Source organism: Orcinus orca, chromosome 16 (genome assembly GCF_937001465.1).
Source record: "Orcinus orca chromosome 16, mOrcOrc1.1, whole genome shotgun sequence".
NCBI lineage: Eukaryota > Metazoa > Chordata > Mammalia > Artiodactyla > Delphinidae > Orcinus > Orcinus orca.
In genome coordinates this window covers 53169703-53197603 of record NC_064574.1, presented here as the reverse complement: position 1 = coordinate 53197603, position 27901 = coordinate 53169703, and the positions used below count along the sequence as shown (strand labels likewise).

The following is a 27901-nucleotide window of genomic DNA, read 5'->3' as shown; positions in this document are numbered from 1 at the left end:
TGAGGGGCTGCCAGGGGCCATCGAGAAGGATGACATCACACCAGGAAGGAGCGAGGCAGCTGTCAGAGTCCATTTTATTGAGTGCAGTAGCATTTCCACAGGTCAGAGAAGACAGGCCATGGGCAAACAGACCCCACTCAGGTTTCTGCTTGAGAGGCATGAGGACTGGCTACCCAGGACAGAGCTCCCAGGGCCTCTGAGGCAGGGTGCAAGCCTGGCTTCTGCCCCCTTCCTGGCCCCTGCCCCCAGGAGAGGTCCTGCAGAAGAGCAGCCACATCTAGGGAGCCCCCCTGACCCCAGGGCTATGGGAGCCTGAACTTGCTAGCTACTCCACTCCCAACAGGGGAAAGATGCCCACCTAAATGCCAACATGACGAGGAAGAGCAGAGGGAAAGAGCCTTGGGGTCAGAGGTGTGGGTGCCCCAGCAGCAGAGCTGGTTCCAGAGGCCCAGGCTGGCCCGCTGAGCTGCAATGGCGGCTCCTGCTGCCGTGGCCTGGGGGCTGCAGGGAGGGTGGGCCTGCACCCAGGTCAGCATTTGGCCCACAGATGGGATGCTGACAGGCAAAGGCTTTAGCATCTGGCTTTTATTGGTTGCTTGTTTTCTCAAGCCCAGCATTAAAAAAAAGTCACCTGAGGTGGTAGTTTGGTCGTGGGTGGAGGTAAGGGCAGGCCAGTGGTCAGGAGGAGGGCGCCAGCATGGGTGGTGGGTCCTTCACATGTAGTACCAGGCCAAGAGGCCAGCAGCCAGGGCCACGCTGGCGGCCAGGATGAACTGGAGGCTGGGCTTGCTCAGTACAGCTAGGACTGTTCGGAAGGGGCAGCTGCTGCCCTCCAGGGCACCTGCACGGCAGCACCAACAAGGGACATGGCATCAGCGGGGGACACGGACACAACCACCCTGGGGGGAGCTCAGGACACACGAGACCTACCTTTGTCTTGTTTAGCAGCGTAGTAGGGGCATTTCCGCACATCTCCTTTCCCATCGTGCACAGGGAGCCCGTCCTCCAGGGTCTCTTTGGCCAGCAAGGAGCCAGCCTGGTCCAGTTCACTGAATATCTGCAGGTGCAGAGGATCGACAGCCATCACTGGACTGTGTATCCTCTGTTTTCAAAGAAAAATCTCTCTCCCCCGGACACGGAGCTGGAGCAGGCGAGGCTTGCTCAGGAGTGCAGAGCAGCAGCCCCAGTCCATGCCCCACCGCCGAGCTCTGGGAGGTGTGGCCGCGCCTGTGCTGCCCAGACTGACAGCCCACAACTGAAACTACCAGGGGACAGATAGGAGAAAGCAAAAGCGCTGCCCCAAGACACTGTGTGAGCACTGGTACTTCCCTACTTCCAGCCACTGGGTATTTTTAGCAAGAAACAACAGAAAAGGAGGAACATGGGAGAATGAGGCCCTGACAGGGCTGATCTAGCCTAAGTGGCCCTCAGAGGCCTGCTGAGATCAGACTAGAGGGCTGCCAGGCCTGTGGTCAGGCTGGCGCTTCACCACCTCCCGTGGCAACTTTCTGGTGCTGAGGGCTGGGCCTGGGCTCTGGACACAGAATCAGCCTCCCCAGACTTGGGCCCATCTAACAGCTACTTGTAAACTGAGTCATTCTCACTCTCCTTGGTTCTCTCCCTGAACTTATCAAGTAGGGCTTCTCATAGCAATCCTTGCTAAAAAGGGGGAAACCCATTCCTTAAGACCAGGATCCTGGGGTGAGAGGGAGGGAGATGGCTCTCTCCTTCCCAACCCCTCAATGTGCTGGGGACTCGCCTTCCCAAAACACAACACACAGGCTATCAAACAAGGCAGAGCTATGACTGGGTTCGTGCTTTCTGGCCTGTTTGGTCCCTTGACTTTCTCTCGGGCAGGCTGTAGCTCCTGTCCTAGTGCACTGATGCCCATTTGGGCAGCCCCTCTGTCCTAGTGCACTGATGTCCATTCAGGCAGACCCACAGCGGCCCCCCGCGGTCAGAGGCCCTTTCCCGCCTGACCCCTGGCAGTACCTGCATGTTGTACTCGAAGGCCTTGTTGGCCTCCTCCACAATCTTCTCTTTGGTCTTCAGGTTCAGGTCCAGGGCATTCATCCTGGCCCGGTAGAACTGCTTGAACTGCTGTGCATTGTCCACATTCTCAAACAGGTAGAACTGGGTCCCTTCCCCTGTGCTGGGGAGTTTCAGGGCCCGCTGGGCCACCTTCTTCAGCACCTGGCCCCCTGAGAGGTCCCCCATGTAGCGGGTGTAGGCGTGGGCCACCAGCAGCTCTGGTTCATTCTGCCCCACGCAGTGGATCCGCTCCACGTACTTTCGGGTGGCCTCGGAGCACTGCACCTGCTCCTCCCAGTCCTCACCATAGAAATACTCCATGTCCTTGATCAGCGCCGCCTTCCGGTGCAGCTCCGAGGGGAAGTACAAGGGGGCAAAGGCCGGGTGGTCCTTGTTCCGGTCCATCTCTTCCTCAAGTGCCGAGTATGTGAAGTACAGTGCAGTGGTGGCCAGCTGCCGAGGGCGATGGGGAGACCATGGGAAAGGGAGACCTTGGCCAGCAACTCCCGAGCCCACTGCCCACACTTCTGAGCAGCTGTAGACAAAAGCTCGAGTAGCACCCCCCTCCATTCCCCAAAGGCCTACTTTTATACAGTGAATTATTTCACATGTGCAGGAAGCTTTTGTTTCTTAATGACACGGTGAATTCTTTGGAACATGGATCACTTCCTTTACATCACTATGTTATTCCACTTAAGACATGAAACCACAGCCTCGCTGAGAAAGCATGTAGTATGGAGAAAGGCTCTCCAGGGGGGCTTCCTCATGGGACTAAGGCCCCCAGCCCGACCCAGTCCATGACCTAGGGCACAAACCTTAAACAGCTCCTTCCTGATGTTGCCTTTCAAGAAGTCCTTGACAAACTGGGTGTTTTCTGCCCGGTCATGCGCTTCCTTGGTCCCTTCCTTCAGGAGCTCGGAGAGGTCCGCCATCCTATGGAGAGAGCATGCATGTGTGTATTAGCCCTTCCCAGCTCTAGGCTGACCACTTGCTGAGCTAGAGGCAGAGGCTGCTCAGAAACTTGATTCCAGCCTCTTACCAAGAAGCACAGGGCAGGCAGACGTGAGTCTGCTCCAAGGACTTGGGAGATACTCTGGATGACTGTGACCTACTCCTCCACAGTATCCGTGTCTCTCTGAACCACCCAAATGAATGACGCTTTGCTACTGTGGCCCCCTAGTGCCCGAACAAACACACCACAGCGTGTGCTGGCTTCAGGGAACAGACAACCTTTGGGAATGTCTCTCCTGGAATCCACACCACTGAGAAGGACTGACCATGCATCTCCTGGGGTGGCCCTGCTGCTTTCCTCCCACCTTGGACCCACAGTGTCTTCAGGATTACATGTGGCTGGGTCCAGGAGTAGGAGGATGCAAATGAGATCAAGGCCGGGGAGGTTAGAGCCAGGACCTAGGTTTGTGCTGCTTAACAAAATTATGCAGGATGGAGTGGTGCTGACAGATGCCAGTAGCCAGTACCAGACAAAGTGGAGAACGCACCGAGTAGGGGCTCACGTGCGTCCACACAATCATCTACTAGAGCGAGAAAAACCTGACCTCTCGAAGCCCAGCCTCTGTTGGCTTCTTTAGGAGACTGGCTCATATCACTCATGTGCTGACAATAGTTTATTATTAGCAATTATTTCAAGATATAAAAAAAGAACTTTGCTGGAACTCTACTCACTGCTCTGTGGTGACCTAAATGGGAAGTAAATCTAAAAATGAGTGGATATATGTATAACTGATTCACTTTGCTGTACAGCAGAAACACAACATTGCAAAGCAACTATACTCCAATTTTTAAAAAAAAGAATATGTGAGATATATATATATATAATACATACATGCATACACATATATGGAATGGAATATTACTTAGCCACAAAAAATAATGAAATAATGCCTTTTGTAGCAACATGGATGGACTTGGAGGGCATTATGCTATGTGAAATCAGAGAAAGACAAATACTAAATTCCACTTACATGTGGAATCTAAAAAATACAACAAACTAGTGAATATAACAAAAAAGAAGACTCACAGATATAGAGAACAAGCTAGTGGTTACCAGTGGGGAGATTGAAAGGGGGAGGGCAATATAAGGGTGGGGGACTAAGAGGTACAAACTACTATGTATAAAATAAGCTACAAGGATGTATTGTACAACTCAGGAAATATAGCCAATATTTTGTAATAACTATAAATGGAGTATAACCTTTAAAAATTGTGAATCACTATACTGTACACCTGTAACTTATATAATATTGTACATCAACCATACTTTGATAAAAAATAAATATTCAGAAAAAAAAAAAAAGAACTTTGCCAATGACAGGGCTACAAGGACAGGCTAAGAACAGTGAAGAACAGGCCCAGGTAACTAGAGGCTTTGAGTGAACTGGTCCTCCCCAGTAAGGACAGCCCTGAAGTTAGAGTTGCTCCCACATTCGAGGGGGTGGGAGACACTGGAAAAGGTGCCAGCTTTGCCTCTGATTACCCTTTCTCACCCCAGATGACAAAACGCTTAGAATTTTAAGAAGAAAAAAGGACCAGGAATATCATCAAGTTCCACTATTCAGCATTCCTAGCAGTGCCCGTCCTGCCTCCTCGTATGATGGAGGTGACGGTGAGAAGGAGCGGGCAGAGCGCTGAGCAGCCCAGGGTGCCATATGCTGTCTCTTCAGTGCCAGCCTGGCGTCCGGGAACCACAGCAGCATGACTCTGACCACACCTGGTGCCTCCAGCACCTAAAGCCAGGTGTGCTGGGCATGGCAGGCCCTGGGCCCACCTGACTCAAGATGGCCAGCCCCCATCGCTCACCTGGTGTGGTTTTCTTTTTCTGGGGCCCCAGAGCTCTTTTTCTCTGGCTCATCCACCCCCTCTGAGGTCTCCAGTTCCACTGACATCGTTGCCGGGTGTGGTTCTTGCTGCTCTCACTACTCTGGTCCTGCAGAGACATGAGGAGTAGGTGATGCGGCGCCCACGACAGTCACGTCCCCCAAACACCTGCTGGCTCTGCTCTCCCCTGAGCAACATAAGCAAAGAGTCACCCACGTGCCTCAGGAATGTTTTTGTTAAAAATAAAGCTTTGCCGTTACTGGGACTATATCTGCATATGGACAAAACATGGACAGTGGTGACAGTATTGCACTGATGCTGAACTTGCTGTTTTTTATAATTGCACTGTGGTTAGTTAAGAGAACGTCCTTGTTTTAGGAAACACATACTGAGGTATTCAAAAGTAACGGGGCATACTACCTGCAACTTATTGTCAAATGGTTCAGAGACAGAGAAAAAGAGCGCGCGTGTGCGTGTGTGTGTGTGTGTACAGGCACGTACATGGAGGGGGGAGCACACACAAGTAAAGCACATGAGGCAAAATGCTGATGGTAAATCTGGATAAAACGTACACAAGAGTTCTATGTACTATTCTTACAACTTTTCTGTATTTCTGAAATTATAGCAAAATTAAAAGTTATCCAAAACATAAAATAACAAAGAAAACATCATTTTAAAAAAAAGAGCAGTGCAGCAGCTCTCAGTGCGGCAGCAAGCTCATCTAAGCCAGTCCAGCCTACCTGTTAAAGGCAGGTGGCCTTGTGCAGAGAAGCACACAAAGTGGAACGTCAAGCCAGGCCATTCAGAGCAGCTCTGCTTTAAAGCAGAGCTGCTTGAAAGGCCCCTGAAAACCTGCATCAGCTACACTGAGTCACCACGCAAGCAAACTGTCCCCAGCCCACTCCAGACTCTGCCCGGCTGATGGAAATAACAAGTTAGCCAATCGGTGCCTGCTGCTTGCTGCCACGGCTGAGCCTTCCTCAGCCAGGGAGATACGGTCCCAGAACACAACAAGCTCACCCTCCACTCCGGCAGTGCAAAGGGGTGGGAGCCCATCTGGGAACTTTCCAGATGAACAGCAGCACAGCTGCACCAACAACTAACAAAGTAACGCAAGACCAGGGCTACCAACTCAGGCCAAATCAAGCCAAGAAAAGAAGAGACCTTAACTTTCTACCTCAAGCAGCATCTACTTACTGAGCATTACTGAGCTCTACCCAGAAATAGGTACTTCTTTGTTCAAGCAGAACAAAGAAGTACAAGAAATGGTCTTTGAAAGGTATAAAGAAGGCATAAAGGTCCCTGAAAGGTATAAAGAGTAAAAAAACAACCTCTATCTCACCCCACAGATACAACCAGTTAGTATTTTGCTAAATATCCTGAGTTTTCTCTAGATAACATCTTCTTTGTTATCTTTGGGGATATTATAAGGCATGGTTTTGCTCAGCAGGATCTTTCTGAACCTTCTCTCACCTTTAGATTTAGTATTTATACAATCGGATTAATGACAGGAAGGATTAAGTGAAAATACGGAAGCATAGTGCCTCCCATTTGGTAAGCACTCAGTAAATATTAGATATAATGGTTTGTACTTGCCCAAGAACACTTAGAAAATAGCAGAAAGTTAAATAAGCCAGACAAAGCATGGTACCATTTCCATGCACAATCTTTAAAAAAAAAAGGTTCAGTTCATAGAACACAGTGGAATGGGGGCTGCCTCGGAGTGGGGGCAATAGGTAATGCCTGGTAAAAGGGTACAAATTTTCAGTTTGAATAAGGTCTGAGAAGCTAATGAATAGCATGGTGACTATAGCTGATAATAGCGTACTGCGTAACTGAAATTTGCTAAGAGAATAGATCTTCAGTGTTCTCACTTAAAAAAAAAAGGTAGGGGCTTCCCTGGTGGCACAGTGGTTAAGCATCTGCCTGCCAATGCAGGGGACATTGGTTCGAGCCCTGGTCTGGGAAGATCCCACATGCCACGGAGCAGCTAAGCCCACGCGCCACACGTACTGAGCCTGCACTCTAGAGCCTGCAAGCCACAGCTACTGAGGCTGCAGGCCACAACTACTGAAGCCCGTGCGCCTAGAGCCCGTGCTCTGCAACAAGAGAAGCCACCACAATGAGAAGCCCGCGCACTGCAACGAAGAGTAGCCCCCGCTCACCACAACTAGAGAAAGCCCGCGCGCAGCAACGAACACCTAACACAGCCAAAAATAAATAAAATAAATAAATTTATTTTTTTTAAAAAGGTAAATATGTGAGGTGATGGATGTGTTAACTTAATTGTGGGGATCCTTTCACAATGTATGCATATACCAAATCATCACGTTGCACACTTTAAACAATTACAATTTTGTCAATTATAACTCAATAAAGCTGAAAAGAAGAGAGAAAAGAAACAGCAAAATAGGGCTTCCCTGGTGGCGCAGTGGTTAAGTCCGCTTGCCGATGCAGGGGACACAGGATCGTGCCCTGGTCCGGGAGGATCCCACATGCCTCGTAGCAGCTGGGTCCGTGGGCCATGGCCACTGGGCCTGCACGTCTGGAGCCTGTGCTCCGCAACAGGAGGGGGCGCGGCGGTGAGAGGCCCGCGTACCGCAAAAAAAAAAAAAAGAAACAGCAAAATATAGAAAATGGGACCTTCTTTTGACTCCAAATTAGATACACTCTTCTCTATCAAAGTGTTGGTGACGGTATGGTGCAGACCATCAACAACAGACGGGATCTGGGGTGGGGGAGAGGAAGTGCCTCTAGATCAAGCAACAGTATGAACAAAGCTAGAAACTGGACAGTCCACAGAGATGGTGAAAGGCTACCCAGCTATGTGTCCTCTTTCTGAGGGGTCGAGGTAGACTCTGCCAACTGTGGAATAAGCCCCACATAGCTTCCCCCAGCTTGTTCATACTGACCCAACTTTACAGACTTCTTTTTTGGCCACACCGCGCGGCCTGCGGGATCTTATGGGATCTTAGTTCCCTGACCAGGGATGGAACCCGGGCCCTCAGCAGTGAAAGTATGGCGTCCTAACCACTGGACCACCCGGGAATTCCCCAGACTTTTAAGAAAGAACATCTGAGCTCCACTTCCTTAGGGACCCTGAGAGCCACAATTTGTCCCCAGCTGCTCGGCACTCAGACTGCAGAGAGAAGAGGGTGCTGAGATGAGAGTTCTAGGCTTCCCACAGGAGGGAGCTGCAGTAAAAGGCCCCAGAGGCTCTAGGCAGGTGCACGGCCACACTGAGGACACGCCCCAGGCACCTGAGGACTGCAGCCCGCATGCTGCTTACAGGAAAAAACTAAAATCAGGCAAAGACAAGAACAAATGCCATTCGGTTGCCTAGGTTACCAACTGCAGTAACTTAGGTAAATTCCTCCACCTGATCATCATGCTGCACAGCAGTGATTGTATGAGCGATTAAATCTGACCATTAACTGTTTTACTTGATAACTGCACATTCTGGGAGGTGTAGTCACTTGAGCAACAAGGCTTCTGCTTCTCTTAAAAACAGAGAGGAAGGCAAAGCCAGTTTTCCTCCAGTGCCCGTCTTGGCTTTTTTTTTCTCAGCAGCACTTTATTTGTGCCAGTCCTCCCTCAGGCACACCCTCCACCCACGCTCTTCAACCTGGTCCTGCCCAACAGCCCCTAATTCCTTCCTCCCAGCTCTCAGGAGGCCCGACTCTGCCCCCAGGGGCGTGGCCACAGCTGTCTGCTTCACTGCTGTAGCTCCAGGGCCCCCAAAATAACAGGCTCTCCATAAACACATGTCGAACAACAAATCCAAAGGAATGAAGGTGGGTGTAATGCGTGCCGCCAACAGCAGGCATCTGTGGCCAGCAAAGCGCACTCTGCGGTCCACTACTTCAACAGGTTCTAAACTCAAAACACGGTTTAAGGATTTTGCTTTGAAACAAGGACAGATACCAGCTTATTCCATCCCAGTGGCAAGAATACTGAGTCCTGGAGTTTTTACACAGGCTAAAAACTCCATCTGGCAGGGAAGGAGAACATTCTCAGCAAGGCTCAGTTAGTACATTCAACCCACACAGGCTCGGTGCCAGGAAGAGGGCTGTGTCCATTCCTGAGGCCTGGCCACTGTTCCTCAAGGGAGTGGCCTGGGGTGCAGCATTCAGGAGCCACCTTGCACGTCAGAAACAGAAATCACTTCATTCTCTGAAAAGCTACATGGCCAAACTTGGTCAGGCTGACTTCTACACTCAAATCCTTTTTTCTTTGTAGGAACCACTGTAATCCCTAGAAAATCAGAGGCCAAATCATAAATGTGGAACCTTTCTAGACTTCAACCTCTTGTTATCAACAAGAAGCTGCCTCAACCCCCCCAACAAAAACAGAAAGATCCCAAAATATTCCACTGTGGGAAATACACTTCAAGAAGTATTAACAGTAATCAAAATGATAAGTAGCCATACTATGACATTTGCAAAAAGTCACACAGTCTAACAATACAGGGCAGGGCTACTCAAACAACAGTAAACAATGGAATCCTGGCACCACAGCAACAAGTTGACGGGCTCTACCCCTGCATAAAAAAGTCTACATAAACTTCTTTGTTAAAAAAAGGCCCCCAAACACTGACTACGACTATCTACAACTAAGTATACTGATGGTGACAGGAAGGGAATTTGGAAAACTATGAATACTTGTTATTTGTTGGACTTTTTAGCTAACTGGCTCCTTCTTTCATATAAAGTGGCTCAATTCTCTTGAAAGGGGGGAAGGAAAGGCATGGGAGGAGGGAGAGAGAGAGCAATTGGACCAAGGAAACCAGCTAAGACCCTGTACTGTACCAAGTGGTCACCAGGAAGTCCCCTGGGCCCTTTACTTTGCTCTTACTAATTCTAGAAAGGTCGATCTGCCCTCTCTCTTCTACTTCCAGAAAACTGTGACTTTCTGTTTGTAAAATCTACTTCCATAACTCCATAATTCCTGTACTCCTAGCTGTTCACCCGATCACTACTGGTTTTCACTCCCACTCCTACACCTGATCTGAGAGAAGCGGCAGCAACGTCCCGATCACCAATGTTCCCTCCTGTAGACCTGGCCCAGCAGATCCACAACACTCATTTCAAAGCCTCTGCCCTGGTAAATGACAGGCTCAATCAAGACTCTAGGGCTTCTGAAAAAACAGTCATGTTCAAAGACATTAAATCCTCCTCCATAGAGACTCACATCAGCAAATCTCAGGTCAGTCAGCCTGGGACACGGCTGCCAGACGGAAACACAATCACCACTCCTTCCCCACCTGGTGATCCCAAAAGGCACAGTGGAGACTTCATCCGTAACAATTCTTTTTTTCATTCCCATTCTTCTTCTTTGCCCTGGAAAACCACAAGTGAGGGAAGGGGGCAGGTTGCTGAGCTTGGCCAGAACTAGAGAGGAAGGAGCGGGGAAGGGGGAGGAAAGGCAGGCAACCAGCTCCCTGAAATGAGAACAGTTCTCCTGCCTGACTGGAATTGACAGTGACCAGCTATCAGCTACCGCAACTCATGGGATGCCCACAACATGAGCTAGTGCTGTTTTCCCACATACACAGAGGAGGAAGCAGCCAGACGGAAGGTGAGTGGCTGCTCCCTCCCTACCGAATGGCTTCCTACTGGGCACCAGAAGTCCCTGCCTGCCTCCTAGAAGGCTGTTGGCGGCTCAGAGTTCACTCCGGTCTAGAAGTGGCGTCACATTTATAAGAGATGATTATTCTTCATCTTCCACAAGTGCCATCAGCCTGTTTCCCACCCCATTAAACTATAAGCATCCTACAAGACAGATCAAGACTCCCTCATACTCTGAGTTTCTCAGAGTCCAATACCATGTTCCAAATCATGTACAGCACAGCACCCTGAGGAGTCTCCAACCTGAGCTGTAATTGTTGCTGATGCATGAATGAAATGCCTACTGACAAAGCTAGCTAAATGAAGGGGGCGGGTGAGGGGTGACAATAAAATATGGATTAAATTCTAAAATACCAAGTAAAATAATAAAAAAATTTAGTTGGGTACTACCTCTCTGAATTAAATGGTATGAAATCTGGTTTTATTTTTCTTCAAATCTGACTCCTTCCCTCCCTCCTTCCCTCCTTCTCTCTACCTCCACCCCTCTTTCTGGTGGTCTGGTTTTTTTCTAACTAATGACTTGTTTATAATTCCCATGCCTCTGAGCTGGCCAAGGCCATTCTCACCTCACAGGGCCCAGCTGGGCTGTTGCTTTCGTTTAGGAGCCAGTGTTGTTTTTTCTGCTGCTCCCCCAGAGTCCTCTCCCAGGGCTCCAGCAGCCCAGGGTCTCTCCCATAGTCCCTGCCCCGGGCTGCTCTCCCCACATCAGAGGTGGACACTGACTCCCTGGGTCCCTCTGACAGCACCACACAGGCCCAGTCCCACATCCTCTCTCCCCTTGCCCAGCAAGGCTGCTCCTCACCCGCGGGCCTGTGAGGGCAGGCGCCTCAGCAGGCTCTGACTCCTTTTCTTAGCCAGTACTGCTGGTAATGAGGCCTCTGGTTTCTTCTGTCTCAAGGTGCCTCTGGTCATTGGTGCAGCCTTCTTCCCACAGCCCATGGAGATGTGTTTGTGTGTTTTCCACTCTTCTGGCTGAACTAATACCTTTCAACTGTATACATCTTTGTCTATGATCTCACCCCACCCACATATTGTGACATTCAGGAGGGTCATAGTTAAAAACGATGCATCACCTGTCACAGAAACCATGTACAATATGTGCTCCATAAATGTTTTCAGATGATAAACACAGAATACAAGAGTCCAAGACACCCCCTTTCCTGGACTATAGGATTTGTTCCTTCTCTACATCCCCTTTTCACCTTTAAGTGAGAATACCTGTTTCTGTTGAACAATCCCATAATCAGGCCAAGTCAATTCTTAATGGTGCCACATACTCCTATCAGGCAAGCCTCAGCAGATAAAGAAATGGGTTGTTGTGCTTGCTTCGGCAGCACATATACTAAAACTGGAACGATACAGAGAAGATTAGCATGGCCCCTACGTAAGGATGACATGCAAATTTGTGAAGCATTCCATATTTTTTCCAATAAAGATGTTAAAAAAAAAAAAGAAAGAAATGGGTTGCTTACTCATCATGCAAGTTCTTTTCTGAATATCTGTCTACACAAAACGAGTAAATTCTAACATCCTCCTTCTAACCCTATATATGATCTGGGGAACAAACAATGCTAGGGCTACTGTGGAGGGAGAGGGAGAAGGAGAGAGGAAGCCAGGGGGCAGGAAGGTGCATCTCTTCAGAGCTTCCAAATCTCTCCAGCTTTCTCCATTTTTCACCTGTAAAATGCAATGAATACCTGCCCAGCATTCAACAAAAGACTAATTACTAGGATCAAACAGGATAATGACCATGAAACCACTTTATAACAAATGTTAATGTTACAAAAAGAATTGAGAATGAACTCAGAACTGTTTACTAGCTGGTCTACCCTAGAAGACACTCCTGGTGAGCTTTTTTCAGACCGTGCTAGGACACCAGGAAATTCTCAACAGGGGGAAGAAGCCCTGTTCCCGGATGCAACGTGGAAATAAACTTGCTCTCCTCAGCACTGTTTAAAATCCAGTATTTATAAGCGTAAACCCTGCACCAAGGGCCAGTTTTGCACCCCAGCTGGCATATGGATATGAAGAGGAGGTGCAACCTGTTTTCTGTAGCAAACAGCCTTGACTGTCCCTGCACTGCTCCCAGACCTCAGGGAGGGCTGGAATGATGCAGGGGAGGGGGGAGCTCAGTGGACCTGTCAGTTTACAGGGGCCACTTTTGGGCTCCCACTTAGTGTTGATTATTGCTCTAGACCCAGCTCACCTTCGGGAATGGAAAGGTAGCTGGGCCCTGCACAAAGGGTATGGTCTTTAGAGTTAGAAATATCTGGGTTGGAGTTCCAATGCTTAGTAGCTCCATGGCTATAGGTAAGTCATAACCTTCTGAAGGCTGAGTTTCATCATCCATAAAACTGGGTAACAAAACTCTCTTTGCTCCACATTCTCGAGTGTGCTGTGAGGACTAAATGAGCTAATGTGTGCACAAGTGCTTCATGAAACTTAACGCTGCTCAAATGCTCTCTTGAGAAAGTTGTTGGCGAAAACGGGCAGCTGGGTGATTCTGAAACACTGAGGAAGAATGTGAAATTTGGTGAATCCCTAGATAATTCTGGGCAGGTCACACCTGAGGACTTCTGACTCAGCCCTCATCCTCTGACAGTGTCAGGAAATGGGAATTCCTGCTCTTTCTGAGGTGAGACCTGTGACCACTGAAGCTAGAAAATCCACACTGCAGATGCTGCTTGATGCTGGCTAAGTTGGATGTTGGAAGCGGTGCACAGGGTTGACTCAGCTCTTACCCTACGAAGCAGTGATAAGAGGGGCCTCCCAAAACCCTGAGGAAACCACATCACCTAGATCAATACCTTCTGAGTTTCTAGAATAAATGACCTGAGGTCTCTGAACTCTGGTGCTGCCACACCTCAGGAAATCTTACACACAAGCTTCACCCATTTCATTTTGATCACTGGGTGAATTCAATCCCACAGTTCATTGAATGAATGGATGACTATTAACCTCTTGACAAAGAGCAAGTTCAAACAAGGATTCCTGGAAAAGTGGGGAGTCCAGGGACACAAAGCTCTTGCATCAGATTTACTCAACACACACCTGCATATTTGGGCAACAAGCAACCAGAAAGCAACTAAGGGCACCAGTCTCTTAGTAACCTCAAAAACTGGAGTGATTCAGGAAGTCCAAGACTTCTCTGGCAGGCTTTTTTCACTATGGAGGGGTGGGCTCATCTGTAGCACATTCTAATACAGCTGAGCAAGAATTCAAAAGCAAACACTGGGACGAAACCTGAAACACTGAAAAGAGCAGAGAAGAGGCCAGAAATCTACTGCTGCTGGCACCAAAGACGCCACTTCCTACTACAAATGAAATAAATACAAGACCTGCCCTTGTTCCCTGAGTGCCACTGGGTCTCAGGGCTGAGAAGACAAGACTCTTTAGTCCCATGAGAAGGACCTGGAGGGATAGGGGCTGAAGTACTGACTGAATTCTAAAATGGTTAGGTTGGGATTTTATAAGAACAAAGCCTAGGCACCAGACATCTACAGGGCTGGTTGTAACAGAGTAAATGCTGGTGGGTCATCTCCATCAAACAAAAATCATTCCAACTTTGGAACAATCTTGAAAGCACATGTCCTGTGGGTTAAGTGATCAGCCACATTTCCTTTCACTCAGGTGCAACAACTGTCACCTGTGACTTCAGCTTCTCTCATAAATGATGACTACAAATAGCATTTGGGAGTTGAGGGAGAGAGTGGATGATTAGGATGCTTCTGCTGAATTTCCATTTTGGAAAACCTAGAAGTGCTATGGGCTCCCAGGTAATTTCCTCTGTACAAACAGGATCAACAGAACCTAAGCAGCATCCTTGCAGGGACCAAAGGCCCTCAAGTTCACCCAAGAGAGGGTGGTGCAGAGGAAGAGCACCAGACTAAAGTCTAACAGATGTGGACACACCAGACTAAGTCACTTTCGAGCAGAATCCCATGACTATGAAGGAACTAAGATCAAGAGAATTAAGTAATATGGCCAAGGTCACTCAGAGTAAACAGTCGAGGTGGGACCAAACCTGAGTCCTTCTGAATGCAAGGTGATTCCTCCTGTGTCCCCAGCTAACCCTCAGTGGTACATGAACGTGAAATTAGTAGGGTGTCATGACAGACTACTAGCAACATGGAAACTGAGGTTATATTACACTGCATTTACGCTAACAGTGGAGGGGTTTGCTAAACCACTGAGTGCCATTTGTTTTTTTAGTATGAAAAGTGAGCTCAGTCCTATGATTTCTGAGAAGTAAATGCTCAGGCTCCCATTTGAAGATTCAGAAGCTGCTGCTGCCCATCCCCACAACTCTCATCTTGGCTCACTCAGAATACAGGGCAACCCGAGAAGGTTGTCCCCTGGAGAGCCCTACTTTTGTTGGCTAACACGGCAGGCCAAGGCTGGAGATGGTTGGTCCCAAGGGGGAGGATTGGGACTCCATTCCCCGACCCCCGCCACCACTCAGTGCCTGGAAGGAAGCAGCCAGATCTGCCAGGTCTTGGTGGACGATGAAGCCAGAGGCTCTGGGGCATCCCAACACCAAGAGGAAGTCACAATAGAGTCTGCACATTTCTATAGTACCTATTACCATAGTAACTACAGAGAAACAGAAGACCTGGTTTTAAGAATCTGAAAGCGTGTCCTCCATGTGTTAAGTGTCTAAGACCTATTCAGTCCTTTCTGCCTACTGAAAATACATCTGCCTTTGAAACAGTAGTGTGATGGATAGGAAGTACATCAACATAAACCTCTTATAAGATTAGCAACTCCACAGGCCAAGGCATTGGTCAATCTAATAATCTAATGAGGTGGCTCCTCTGTCTCACTTTGGACCTGTTTGGGATCTTGACATATTTCCACAGCCCTACAGAGTTAGGTGTCATTCTCAGGCTTTTTCACGACTGCCTAGATTCTGGCAGCAGGGGAAGGGGTGGGTGAAGTGGTGGCAAGGAAACAAGCCCTGACCAAGAACTGGCAACTCCAAGAGCCTGGCCCTGTCCTCACAGGCTTGTGTCTATGGTGGCAGGGGACCAGCAGCAATAGCTACCGGACTTTCTTAGAGTAAGAGGCTCGGCTTTCCCAGCGTTCCCAGCAGGTCCTGCCTCCACTGGAGGAGCAGTCAGGAGCACAGAGTAGGCAGCCTGCTGCCACTCAACTCTCTGGTTCCCTGTATTAATAAATGAGGCAACAGCTGCTAGGAATGGGGGTGCGCAACTGTTTTCCTCCCTCAGTATATCTGGCCTATTTGTACATGGATGAAAATATCCCTAGGAGTAGCCAGGAGCTAGAGGGCAGAAAAAATATACTGTAGGTGATGTGAAGTTATCAGCAGTTAGTTGTAACAGCAGCCCTCTCTTCCACTCTAAAAAGCATCTCAGAATGAGAGCTGACTTATAAGGATAATCTTTAACTCAATAAAACTTATTTTTTGAAAGACAAAATATTCAAAAATTTCACTGTTAGTAACAATTTACTTGCAACACCCCTCAAAACCATACTTGAAAGGCAGAAAAATCAAGGTGGCACAGTGATTACTTAGCAAAATGACCTCAAACTCTTTTTCTAGATACTCTAGGTCTTCACTGAAGCCTTCTCAGATCCAAGGTAAGAGATAACAGATCATCACACATTACTCTACCTGGTCTATCCATGAAATTTCCACAGCCATGTGCATTAGTTTCCTCACCAAGACGAAATGCCCAGGACACAGCCTCCCCATGCAGTAGTCACCGGCAGTAGCTCAGCATCTGTATAAATGTGACTATTAACTTAGATACAAATATAAGTATTTGTATTTCGGTATACATCCTATGACATGCAGACCGAATCCCTCCACCTCAAAGTTTCTGGAAGATGGGCTCAACAAATCTAACAGCAGCCATACACACAGAAGTCCTATCTGCACAGCACAATGCTAATGTGCTGACAGGACACCAAAGGAGTTGAGGCAATGACTGAATTGCATGATGATCTCTAGAGCTGGCCTATGGTAAGCGCCCAACAAACCTGACCTGAACTAAGCCCAGCCAAGAGAGAATCCCCTGCCACACACAGGCTGAGAGGCAGCAAAGGGCTGTGGTCAAGGCACAGGCTCTAGTCAGGCAGGACAGAGAGAAAACCCTGGTTCTGCTGCACACCTGCTGGGTGGCCCTCGACCAGGTACCTCTCTGAGTCTCAGTTTCTTCATCTGTAAGGATAGTAATAACAACTCTGCAACGTAGGTATAAAAATGAGATAATTTACTTATAAAACTGCCATATAGTATGATGCTGATTAATAAACTAAAGAAAGTGTCACTTAAAGTTAACAAATGTTCCTGTATACTTTTAGTTAAGAAATGGAAAAACCCCTGTCTCTATGAAAGGCCCTACAGGTAGCATCAAATCTATACTGGGATCACAGACTGAGTTGAATGCTCACTGTGAAGAACCTCTGTTTTCATTCTGATAACACTAGATACCAAGAAAGGAACAGAAAAACCTTGGAATTTCTAGCAAAATAAAATTTGCAAAGGACCTAAAGGAAGATGATCACCAGAGTTCAAATTCTTTTAAGGAGGCTCTGAACATGAGTTAGGTGAAGCCCCTCCATGCCACAGAGGGTCAGGATCGGGGACGGGACATGTTACTGTTTTGTTTCTTTAGAGCAGCTCATCGCTGTAAATAAAAGTTTAGGTAAATGAAAAATGTACTTGAAAATTCTGATTTCCATTTAGGTCTCTTGCCGATCAATCCCTAACCCAGCAGTTCTCAGATGGGGGCCGTTTTATCCCTCAAGGGACATTTGGCCATGCCTGGAGACATGTTTGGTTGTCACAACTGGAGGATGGGCTGTGCTACTGGTATCTAGTGGGTCTGAGGTCGGTCTGATGCTGCTCAACATCCCACAGAAAGCACAAGTGTGCACACACACACACCCCCCCCCCCAATAACAACAACAATTATCCAGCCCAAAACGTCAACAGCACCAAGGCTGAAAAACCCCGCTCGAACCTCTCATCCCTTCATCAGTTTACAGAGACAAGAAGAGCTTTGTTTTCAGGCTAAGCTTCACACCATCCAGCACACCTTCATCAAATATCCTTTACAGAGATTTCTGAGGAAACTGAATTTCCACCAGAAAACAGAAGAGGCTGTAGGTGGGGCAACTTGGCACTGCCCACAGATGACAATGAAAAGGGTCACAGTACCTTCCTGGGAATAGGACTGATTTGTATTTAGATCGCTAGGAGGCAAAACCTTTAAAGTAGGCTCAGTAACAAAGCCAGGCAGAGGTGAAGCCCTGACAGAAATGTGCTCACTGACTTCTTGGAGGAATAGAACATAAAACTGGGAGAAAATCTAATTATTGTTTATCAGTCTGGTGTCTGACTGACAAGTAGGCTAAGGATGAGAACTAAGCTCTACTACCAGGTCTGCGCTAGCTAGCTGTATTACACGACTGCCCTGAACTCCAACATCCTCATTTATAAAATAAGAGGCACTTCTCAGTGAGCTGCAGGGAAGATGGTATTTAACAGGAGGCAGAGCAGGAAAGACTGGGTTTCCCCCACCCATTTCAGACAGAGCAGCTCCCCTATTCCTCTGAAAATGGAGTTGTACTGCTTCTAAAAATAAGGTCTAGATAACAATGAGCTGGATGATATTGGAGGCATGATGTTACATTAAGGGCTACCTAAGTAAGCCTTTCATGATCTATTATAGCACTTGTATTCTGTTACAGTATTTATTTGTACACGTGTCTTTTTTCCGGATTATGGCTCATTTATCTTTGTCTCCTACAGCCCAACACAGGGTACCTACCTAATCAGGGTTTGCTGAGTGAATAGACAATTTCCAGAATGTAAGGTATTCTCAAAATCAAGGTATTCTCAAAGAGCAGATGACAAAGAGAACATTTAACAGTGAATCCCAGAAATAAGAAAAATGCCTGGCTAGTGAGTAAGCATCTTTGAGCAGTATTTTTACTGCAGAAATTGCTACTGATGGAGGGTGGGGGGTGACACAGACCTTGTAGGGGGACCAAGCACATGATGCTCTGTGCTCAAATAGCTCACTGAAAGAGAAATGTTGCACTGCATTGGTTTTAAACTGGCTTCCTAACATTCTACAGATACAGCTATTGACCACACACCTTTTAGATTTTAAGGACTTTGAAAGCCTGATTAAGAGCAGAATACTGCCTTACCTTTTTTTTTTTTAAAGAAATGGATAGGTGGGACTTCGCTGGTGGTCCAGTGGTTAAGACTCTGCACTTCCACTGCAGGGGATGCGGGTTCGATTCCTGGTCAGGAAACTAAGATCCCACATGCTGCGCAGCGCGGCCGAAAAAAAAAAAAGAAAAGAAAAGAAATGGATAGGCAAAATTTTAACAGTCCAGGTAACAAACACTTACCAGCACTCCTCCACTCCATGCATGCACAAACCACTGACCCTTCCTGCTGTCCACCTCTGTGAAAACCCTTTATTTTCCCCCAGTTGGCTTTAGAGAAGGGATTTCACAGCAGAATTCTCTTCATGTTCGTTAGTCTAGGGAAGGTGTCAACCTTCTTTTAACATGCCTATATCCTGTCTTTAAGCACATTTTGGAGGAAATACACCAAGGCATTAGGTTATTATTGCAAGGGGGAAAAGCAAAATGCTACAGTGATCGCAATTTACCAAAAATAAAATAAAATTAAAAAAACAGCATTTTGCCACTGTAAAACGAATAACTTCCTGTTCCATGAGGCAGCCTGCACAAAATACATAAATTAAAGATACATGAGGGCTTCCCTGGTGGCGCAGAGGTTGGGAGTCCGCCTGCTGATGCAGGGGACACGGGTTCGGGCCCTGGTCCGGGAGGATCCCACATGCCGCGAGCGACTAAGCCCGTGCGCCACAACTACTGAGCCCACGTGCCACAACTACTGAAGCCCGTGTGCCTAGGGCCGTGCTCCGCAAGAAGAGAGGCCACCGCAATGAGAAGCCCATGCACTGCAACGAAGAGTAGCCCCCGCTCGCCGCAACTAGAGAAAGCCCGCGCACAGCAACAAAGACCCAACACAGCCAAAAGTAAAATAAATAAATTAAAAAAAAAAAAAAAAAGATACATGAAATGGGTGCCTGTAATTCCCAAGAGGTCTCCAGAACTGGTCAAACATCGTTGTCACCACTAATCATTATCGAGAGGAAACTCAAATAGCCCAGAACATCTACTGCTGACTAAGGACCTGATTAGGCAATAATGAATGAATAACTAGGGGTAAAAAAGGTAGACACGATGGGGAGGGCAAATGTCAAGAAAGGAAGAGAATCATGTGCTCCAGGGCTTTGAGAGGTATGCTCACCCCTTTTCTCAAACCAAACCCTACACGGAAGGCTAATACATGGAGCAAGTACAGTGGAGCATCCACAGTTAAAGCAGTCAGGGCGGGTGGGAGGCGGGAGCTCAGCTCCTCCTCCGCCCTCAGGAGCCCTGAGCTCAGCATGCTTTGCTGGCTGTGGTCTGGGGCAGCTAGGGCACTCACTCTGAAACAGACGGTTTCCATTCTCGCCGTGTGTGCTAAGTGACGGCAGCTCTAGGACAGTCTTTTAGGTCTGCATGTCCAAAGCAGCAGAGGGAAGCTGGTCTTGAATTAGGCACTGTTCACAGACCTGCCCAGGGCTCCCTCCACTCTTTCATACCTTGTTTCCAACAGTCTAGTAGTTTCTGAAAAACATCCTGACCTTCCAAAAAGCATGTGATTTCTGTGCCAACTCACCCTCTCCCCAACACTCCTGCTTGGCTCTAGCTCTGTATCACAGACAGGTACACACTCTATTGGCTGCACTTGACTATAAGGTCCCTGAGGGCAGACCTGGAGCCTTACTCACACCAGTCAGGTAAAGGCACTTTAGCTACCCCACTCCTGGGAACCAGATTAGACCACTGTGTATGTGGGAACATGCTGCCCTTTGCATGAACACTCAAGTATGTCCCATGACACTTGATATTTGGTAGAAGGCTTCTTGTTTACAAAGGAATCCTACGGTTTCTGTCTCTAATCTTCCATGGAAATACCTCCTCATCTGAAGATACAAATTCACAGACGTGCACTTCTGAAGATGGGTAGCAAGGGTATTTGTCAGAATATAATAATCATTAGCCTTTTGAAGTTGCAAATCCCTTTGAAAATCAGATGAAGACTTCAAACTCTCTCTCCAGAACAATTATATATTTAAAAAATGCTACCTATGCCATTCCAGAGCAACCACAGGCCCCTAAAGTTCACCTGTGGACCGAGAATTCAGGTTAAGAATCCCTATTCTAGATGAGTTACTTTATGAGAGACATTCCTTTTGTGGGTAATATGTTTTTAGTAAAACCCCTTAATGCTTATTCATTAAAGAGGGGTTTCCCCTCCTTCCTTCTTTTCTCTTCCTACTCTGTCTTTTACCTAACCCAGTGGGTTTCATTCAAATTATCATCTTTTCCACTTCTCAGCTCCATACTTCCCTGACCTCGCAGAATATTGAGTGTCAAAACAACAATCATAAACCATACAAAGTGAATTTACTGTTTTGCACCTCCTCAAGGTGACTGCCAACCCCCTGTGAACAAGGATTGCTGGATTTGCTGTTGTTTTTGTACATCCCCTCAGTGCCAATAGTCTGCACACCATAGAGGCAAGACATGTGTGCCAAATGGGCAGATAGTTAGCTTCTTTGTCCTTCTACCTGTAGGCATTTGCACTTGAATGTGTTGACTTTAAAATCTGGGCATAAGTCCCGGAAAAGCCACATGCAAAGGGAAGAAAGCATAACCTAGAGCAGCCAGTCACCCCACTTTGTTCCTTCTGGGTCTGCCGGTAAGACTTTTTGCAAACACAAAAAGTGTTACAAAGCAAGACAAACATGACACTGAGCACAGACACTTAGAAATTTTGCTGAGGCTGACAAAAACCCAAGTGTGGCAGAGGAATAGAGTGTTTTTGTTTGTTTTTGTTTTTGAATATTTTGGTTTTTTTGGCCCCGAGGCATGTGGGATCTTAACTCCCCAACCAGGGATCGAACCCACACCCCCTGCATTGGAAGGCGAAGTCTTAACCACTGGACTGCCAAGGACGTCCCAGAATAGAGTGTTTTAAAAGTTATTTTCTAATTAGTGGGATACCTGCTACTACTAAGCAAAGAGGAGGCGTGACTCTCCCCTTGCCTTCCTGTAGAAAATCAAGGGAGTAAAGGTTTAATGCCACTTCATTACGTCTGCTTTTCTCATCTGCCTTCAAACACTACTACCTAGCCCCCACTCCCACCCACACTCAGTTTTGCTCACCGATTGTTCCCCTTCATCTGCCTGCCCTCCTCCAAATTGCCCTGGAAATAGTTCCAGGTGACAACAGCTCCTCTGCAGCAGCTCCTAGTGGTCTTGCCAGAGAGAATAGCAGATCCAGTACTAAGGAAGGCATGTGACATGCCATCTTATCATCAACAAACACTTATAATGCTCATGGGCTCTACGACTACAAAGAGGCCTAAGATGTTCAGGACCTCAAGCAGCTTTCAAATGAGAAAGAGACAGAGAGAAATAGAAAGATAAATGACGTAACAGGTGTATTATAGTATAAATGCTAATTGTGCAGTACAGACAACAGTGCTAAAGATGGAGCCTTATGTTCCAGATTTTCCAGGACAGTTCTGACTCAAATATCCTGTCTCACCAACTCCTTCAGTATACCTGTATGCTCAGACTATGGGTCCCACTGTTTGGCATAATAAATATGATCACCCCAGTGACTGAGGAGGCAGGTCAGCCAATTAGATTAGCTAAAAGCATGATGGCAAATTGTTTTTAATCATGCTAGCACCTTCCCATAGCCCTAAGGTAACTGCGGGATTGAATATAATACAAGACAGTGAAACTTGAGGCTTCCAAGACTGAGAGAGCTCACTGGGAGAAAGGCAAGAAGCTGGGAGTATTGAGAAAAAGTCAGGCTGGCGGGGTGCTAGACACCTGTCTCTTTATGCCATTCTTCCACAAAGCCCTTTTAAAGTTACTGAGAACTATGACAATAATTAGACTTATGATATTCCTGGGAAGGAAACAAATCTATTCGTGTGACAAAAATTAATTTTTCCCCTAAGTGGAGAGAAAAGAATATCCACTTGCTGGGCCTCTGGCAGAAAAGCTGACCACAGTCACTGTGTGCAGCAATCCGCCCTTCCTGTCCTCTCTGCTGTCTCCTTCCTCATGTATCCTGTCGCTTACTTCTCTGCCTTCCTACCAATCTATTCCCTCTTCCATCCAGCCTGGGCTTTAGACAAGGAGGCCCCAAACAAGAATCACATGGGAAACTTTAAAAACACAGGTTCCCAGGCCCAACCCCAAACTTAGTGAAACAGAAAAGTTTGGAAACCCCTGTCTTAGATTGAAAAGCAGCATTCAAGGCACTCAAGACTTGAAGGCTCATCAAGAATTAATCTCATTTTTCAGACACAGAAACTGCAGCTCAAGGGGCTAATGTTTTTCTCATGATCAAAAATATACCACAGCTTCCTTTTTGGGGAGAAACAAACCGTTTATTTTTCACTCTTTCTAATATAAATTAATATGTATTATTTGGATACATATACACACATGTAAAACAACATTGTCTAGTGTTGAATAGCTGTTTGTGAAAATAATGGTTACAAATTGATTAATCAGCTCAATTTTGTACTTAATCCAATCATTTTGAAGTGCAAACAAAAAGTTAGTGTATATGTAGACTTTCAGAGAGAGAGATACTTAAGCATACATTTGAAAAAAGAACCCTCCTCAACATCACATCATTGAACAGCAAGAAGACACGCAATCTGATGCAATTCCTACTCCAAAAGCAGACTAAACAGCCCTTGGATTACTATTAAAATATTTGCTTAAAAGAAATGTATCACATAGGGAAATGCACGTTTGCTAAAAGCCTTTTAAAATTACATCAAAGCAACATTAAAACCTGCTCACTGAGAAGAGCCTCATGAATTTAACTGCTGTTTTGAAATGCCTAGTTAAGGTTTAGAATATTACCTTGTAAGGTCTGACTATAGATGTGGTTGATATGACGACCCAGAAAGAGTTCCTGGCTCCACTGCAGTCAGCCACAATCGCAATTTAGATGCAGTCCTCTGATGGGCTGATTGTAAACATATTCCCTTTATAATAGCTACGCACCTCTAAATTATCTATAGTGAACTACAAAACCATTGTTATTCTTAATGGAAAGACACTGGTCATACAGAAAGGATTTATGAATAAATGTAACTGCATATCCTGTAAACATATGTAACACTGTTAGACCAGACCATCAGTTATGGGCTGCTGTATTTCAGTACTGTGTGTCAGATTTATTAGAAAGTTTAAAAGAATTTAAAGCCAGATGCCTTCATTAGCTGGCTTTACAATGTGTAATATAATGGGAGACATCTTATGGTAAATAAATGAAGTCAACAGGGAAAAGTAAACCTTGGAGTGAACTATCACAGAGCACCCGAGTGGTCACCAGAGTGAAATAACTTCCATATAAAAAACAGGAAGACCCCAGTATAAGCAGTTATATTAACTGTTCCAATTAAAGATATGCCCCCTCCACTCTCTCTCATTGCTGGCAAGAATTAATCAGTAATGGCACTGCTTCTCAGCAGGGAAAAAATACCCTGAGAGATTATTCAGATTACAATAAAAGGAAGAGGGGCTTCCCTGGTGGTGCAGTGGTTGAGAATCTGCCTGCTAATGCAGGGGACACAGGTTCGAGCCCTGGTCTGGGAGGATCCCACATGCCGCGGAGCAGCTAGGCCCGTGAGCCACAGCTACTGAGCCTGCGCATGTGGAGCCTGTGCTCTGCAACAAGAGAGGCCGTGATAGTGAGAGGCCTGTGCACCGCGATGAAGAGGGGCCCCCACTTGCCACAACGAGAGAAAGCCCTCGCACAGAAACGAAGACCCAACACAGCAAAAATAAATTAAATTAATAAGATCCTACCCCGACATCTTCTTAAAAAAAAAAATAAATAAATAATAAAAGGCAGAGCTTTCGTCCTATACTTTTACACAAACAAACCTAACAGATATAATAAATTAAGTTAAAAAGCAAAAAACCTTCACTGTGTTCAACACAAAAGGAAATGTGACCCAGATCTCTTAATTCTCCCATTAACTAGTATCAGAAAAAGAGACTGCATTAAATGTCTATTTATCACTTTTTAGTTAACTATGGTCAATAATATACAAGGAGGTAATGTATTGTTCAAATCTTTCTCTCCAAGGAGTTACAAACTAAATTCTGAATTTTACACTGAAATATACAATTCCAATTTTCAAAAATATCTTCCTCCTAGAGGAGTAATATTTCAGTTTTTGGTGCAAACCTGATACAGAGCCCAACTATCCTATGAACAGAGCCCAACTATCCTATGAAGAGAGTCAGCTTTTAAAAAGAAACCAAAAAACCAAGGTAGCCCAAAGGTCCCAGCTATTTTGCTTTTCAACAGACTCAAGGAACGGTAAGCCAAAGGCAATGAATACTTTACTTTCTGTAATTCACCTTCTCCTTGGCAATGTCATTTCTGGAGTAGCTCATACTCCTGACTCTGGTGACTCACAGCATATCATCTCATTGGCTCAAGCAAAGGAAAAAAGGAAATCAAGTCAGACAATGGGGGAATCACAGATTTTTCCTCTTCACATAGCCAGTCTGACAAGGTCACTCAGTAAGTGTGTTTCCAAGCTCCCTGGAATTCCCATACCCCCAAGAGTATTTTGGCTTAGGTACTGTATTTGAAAACTTTTCCCAATTTCACCAAGTAAACTTGAAATGCCCAACTGAACTGTTAGCTCTTGGTAAGCTTGTGATGTCTTGTCTTGTGATGTTTCTTGAAAAAAACATAATGAATAAAGCACAGATTTAGGGACTTCCCTGGTGGTGCAGTGGTTAAGAATCCGCCTGCCAATGCAGGGGACCCCAGTTCGAGCCGTGGCCCAGGAAGATCCCACATGCCGCGGAGCAACTGAGCCCGGGCGCCACAACTACTGAGCCTGCACTCTAGAGTGCGCGAGCCACAACTACTGAAGCCCGCACACCTAGAGACCGTGCTCCACAATAAGAGAAGCCACTGCAATGAGAAGCCCATGCACCACAACAAAGAGTAGCCCCCGATCGCCGCAACTAGAGAAAGCCCGTGCACAGCAACGAAGACCCAAAGCAGCCAATAAATAAATAAATATAAAATAATAATTTTTTTAAAAGCACAGATTTACTCATTTATATTCCTTATCCTCCTCCTCGCAAAAGAAAACCTAAAAATTTTAATATGACAGTTAAAATTTTAATCAAAACACCTGGTTAATGCCTAACAGAAATTCAAATACATAAAACCAGTAAGCTCCCTGTTTCCTTCTGCTTGGGAGGGCAGTTTAGGGGGAGAGGGAAAAATGTCTAGTTTAAATAACATAATCCATTTCCAACCTCCATGGCTCTGTTTAGGAAAGAGCATGGGATCTGGGAGCAGACCACCAGGTACAAGGCCATCTGGGCCATCTTCTTGATTGTGGGATGCAGGTTAAATCTCTTAACTCAAGATTCATCATTAAAACCCATTTCACCTGTGGGAAAACTATCAACTCACAGGGTTTTGTTAGGGGCTGAGAGTGAGAGGGCTTCCTGAACTGTAGAGCGCCATAGGATGTTTATATTTTTTCAATCATGCTCCGCCTTGTGTGGTTCACAGAGCCATGAATACAAGACAATAGGATGAACAGCCACAGACCACAACAACCAGTTCATCAGAAGTCATTTAAATGACATGACACAGGCCTTGTGCAAAGACTGTGCAAGGCGGTCCTGGCAGCTTTTACGAGACAATTAATACACCTAGGGCACTGCGCTTATGAGGTGACAAGCAGACTCCCTGCCAGACTAACCGGTTGCCCCTGACGTTGGTCCCTCGCAATCTGGCGGCCGCGGGTCACTCCGTCAGTCAAGACAGTGACTCAAAGGGCCCTACGGACCGAGGTGAGTCAAGAGCAGGAAGGGCAGAGCCCCGGCCCACGCCAACAGCCCAGGCACGGCTCTCCGCCGCCGGGCCAGGTCTGGGTCCTCGCCGGCCCAAGGTGGACAGACGTGCGGGCTGGGCGGCCAGAGGCTGCAGGCCCCGCGGGAACGCCAAGTCCGCCCGCGGCGACCAGGGGGTCACCTCCCCCAGGGCACAACTACGCGAACTCGCGGCTTAGGCCTCCCTGGGCCTCTGAAACGCCGTCTAGGAAGCGGGGTCCCCCCGCTCGGCCCCCACCCCGCTCGCCGCGTTCGCCCCCTCCGGGCCGCCCCCCGCCCCTGGCCCGCCACGGCTCCCTCAAGCGGGCGCTGGGGCGCAGCGGGCCATGGCCGACCGAGCCCAGCTCCCGAGGGCCCGGGCGGGCCAGGCCCGCGGAGGAGCCCCGAGGGAGGGGCGGCAGGGCGCGGAGACTCACCGGCCGCGCACACTCACCGGCCGCGGGTCAGGTCTGCTGCCCGTCAGCGCCGAGTCCGCGCGTCACTCAGCGTCTAGCTCAGCGCCGCGGCCGCCGCAGCCGCCGCAGCCAAGCAGGCGGCCTGACGTGCGCACGCAGCGGAGGCGGGGCCTGCGGAGGACACACCCCTGCGGCGGGCAAGCGGCTGCAATCCCCGAAAGCTGGTCGGCTGCGGAAGTCGAAAGTGCTTGCGACTGAATGATCCATTCATTAGAGGGGGTGTTTATGAGGACGTCTCGGGGCTAGGCGCTTTTCTTGCCCTTTGTCACATCCTCTTCAGGCTCATCTAACACTGGGCTCCACCTGTCCCTTCTGTTTCAGCCACACTGGTTTCCCGTCATTTCCTTAACCACGCGACTGGCTGCAGATTAAAAGACTGGTATTGTCCGGTACTGGCAAAGGTGTGGGGAATGAGCGGTATTTGCGGGAGTTATTGGGAAAGGGGGGACAGTTTGGCAAAATATCTGTTAAAATTCAGAATAGGCATTCTCTTTGATCCAGTACTTCCACTTTTGGGTAGCTGTTCTAGAGAAACACAAGAACCCCAAGAGACACAAACAAGGAAGGTCATTGCAACAGCATTTCGGTGAAAACCTTGAAACAACCTTAAAGTCTATCAAAAGACGATGGGGTTGGGGTTGACAGGGGCACATCTATTCAACAGAGCTGTGCCGAATAAAAAGGAAGGGCAGGGAATTCCCTGGCGGTCCAGTAGTTAGGACTCGGCCGCTTTCATCCCTGGTCGGAGAACTAGGATTCCGCAAAAAAAAAAAAAGGAAGGGCGGACATCAAGTAGAAGGGGAAAAGCAAGTTGTAGGAAAATACAAAAATACATTCGAACCTAGAGATTGTCATACTGAGTGAAGTAAGTCAGACAGAGAAAGACAAATATATGATATCTCTTACATGTGG

At 47.2% G+C, this 27901-nt stretch overlaps 1 protein-coding gene and 1 non-coding gene across 13 annotated transcripts; one reads left to right on the top strand and one right to left on the bottom strand.

Moving 5' to 3' along the window:
• Positions 1-56: 56 nt before the first annotated feature.
• HMOX2 (heme oxygenase 2) lies at positions 57-27081 on the bottom strand. 12 transcript variants are annotated; one of them, XM_049699552.1, is made up of 7 exons: positions 26968-27081; positions 18670-18800; positions 4849-4975; positions 2847-2964; positions 1993-2484; positions 931-1057; positions 57-841 (listed from the first exon to the last, which is right to left on the bottom strand). In XM_049699552.1, exons 3-7 carry the CDS (start codon positions 4932-4934, stop codon positions 714-716), a joined length of 951 nt encoding a protein of 316 aa, XP_049555509.1. In that variant the 5' UTR covers positions 4935-4975; positions 18670-18800; positions 26968-27081; the 3' UTR covers positions 57-713. The 12 variants fall into 12 exon arrangements, with proteins under 12 accessions (XP_049555509.1, XP_004270274.1, XP_033284809.1 ...); XM_004270226.4 differs by lacking the exon at positions 18670-18800 and having other exon boundaries at positions 26968-26986; XM_033428918.2 differs by lacking the exons at positions 18670-18800; positions 26968-27081 and adding an exon at positions 26405-26747.
• On the top strand, positions 11812-11918 carry LOC117201559 (U6 spliceosomal RNA). Its single transcript, XR_004483623.1, has one exon. It is a non-coding gene; the product is annotated as a U6 spliceosomal RNA (small nuclear RNA).
• Positions 27082-27901: the final 820 nt, after the last annotated feature.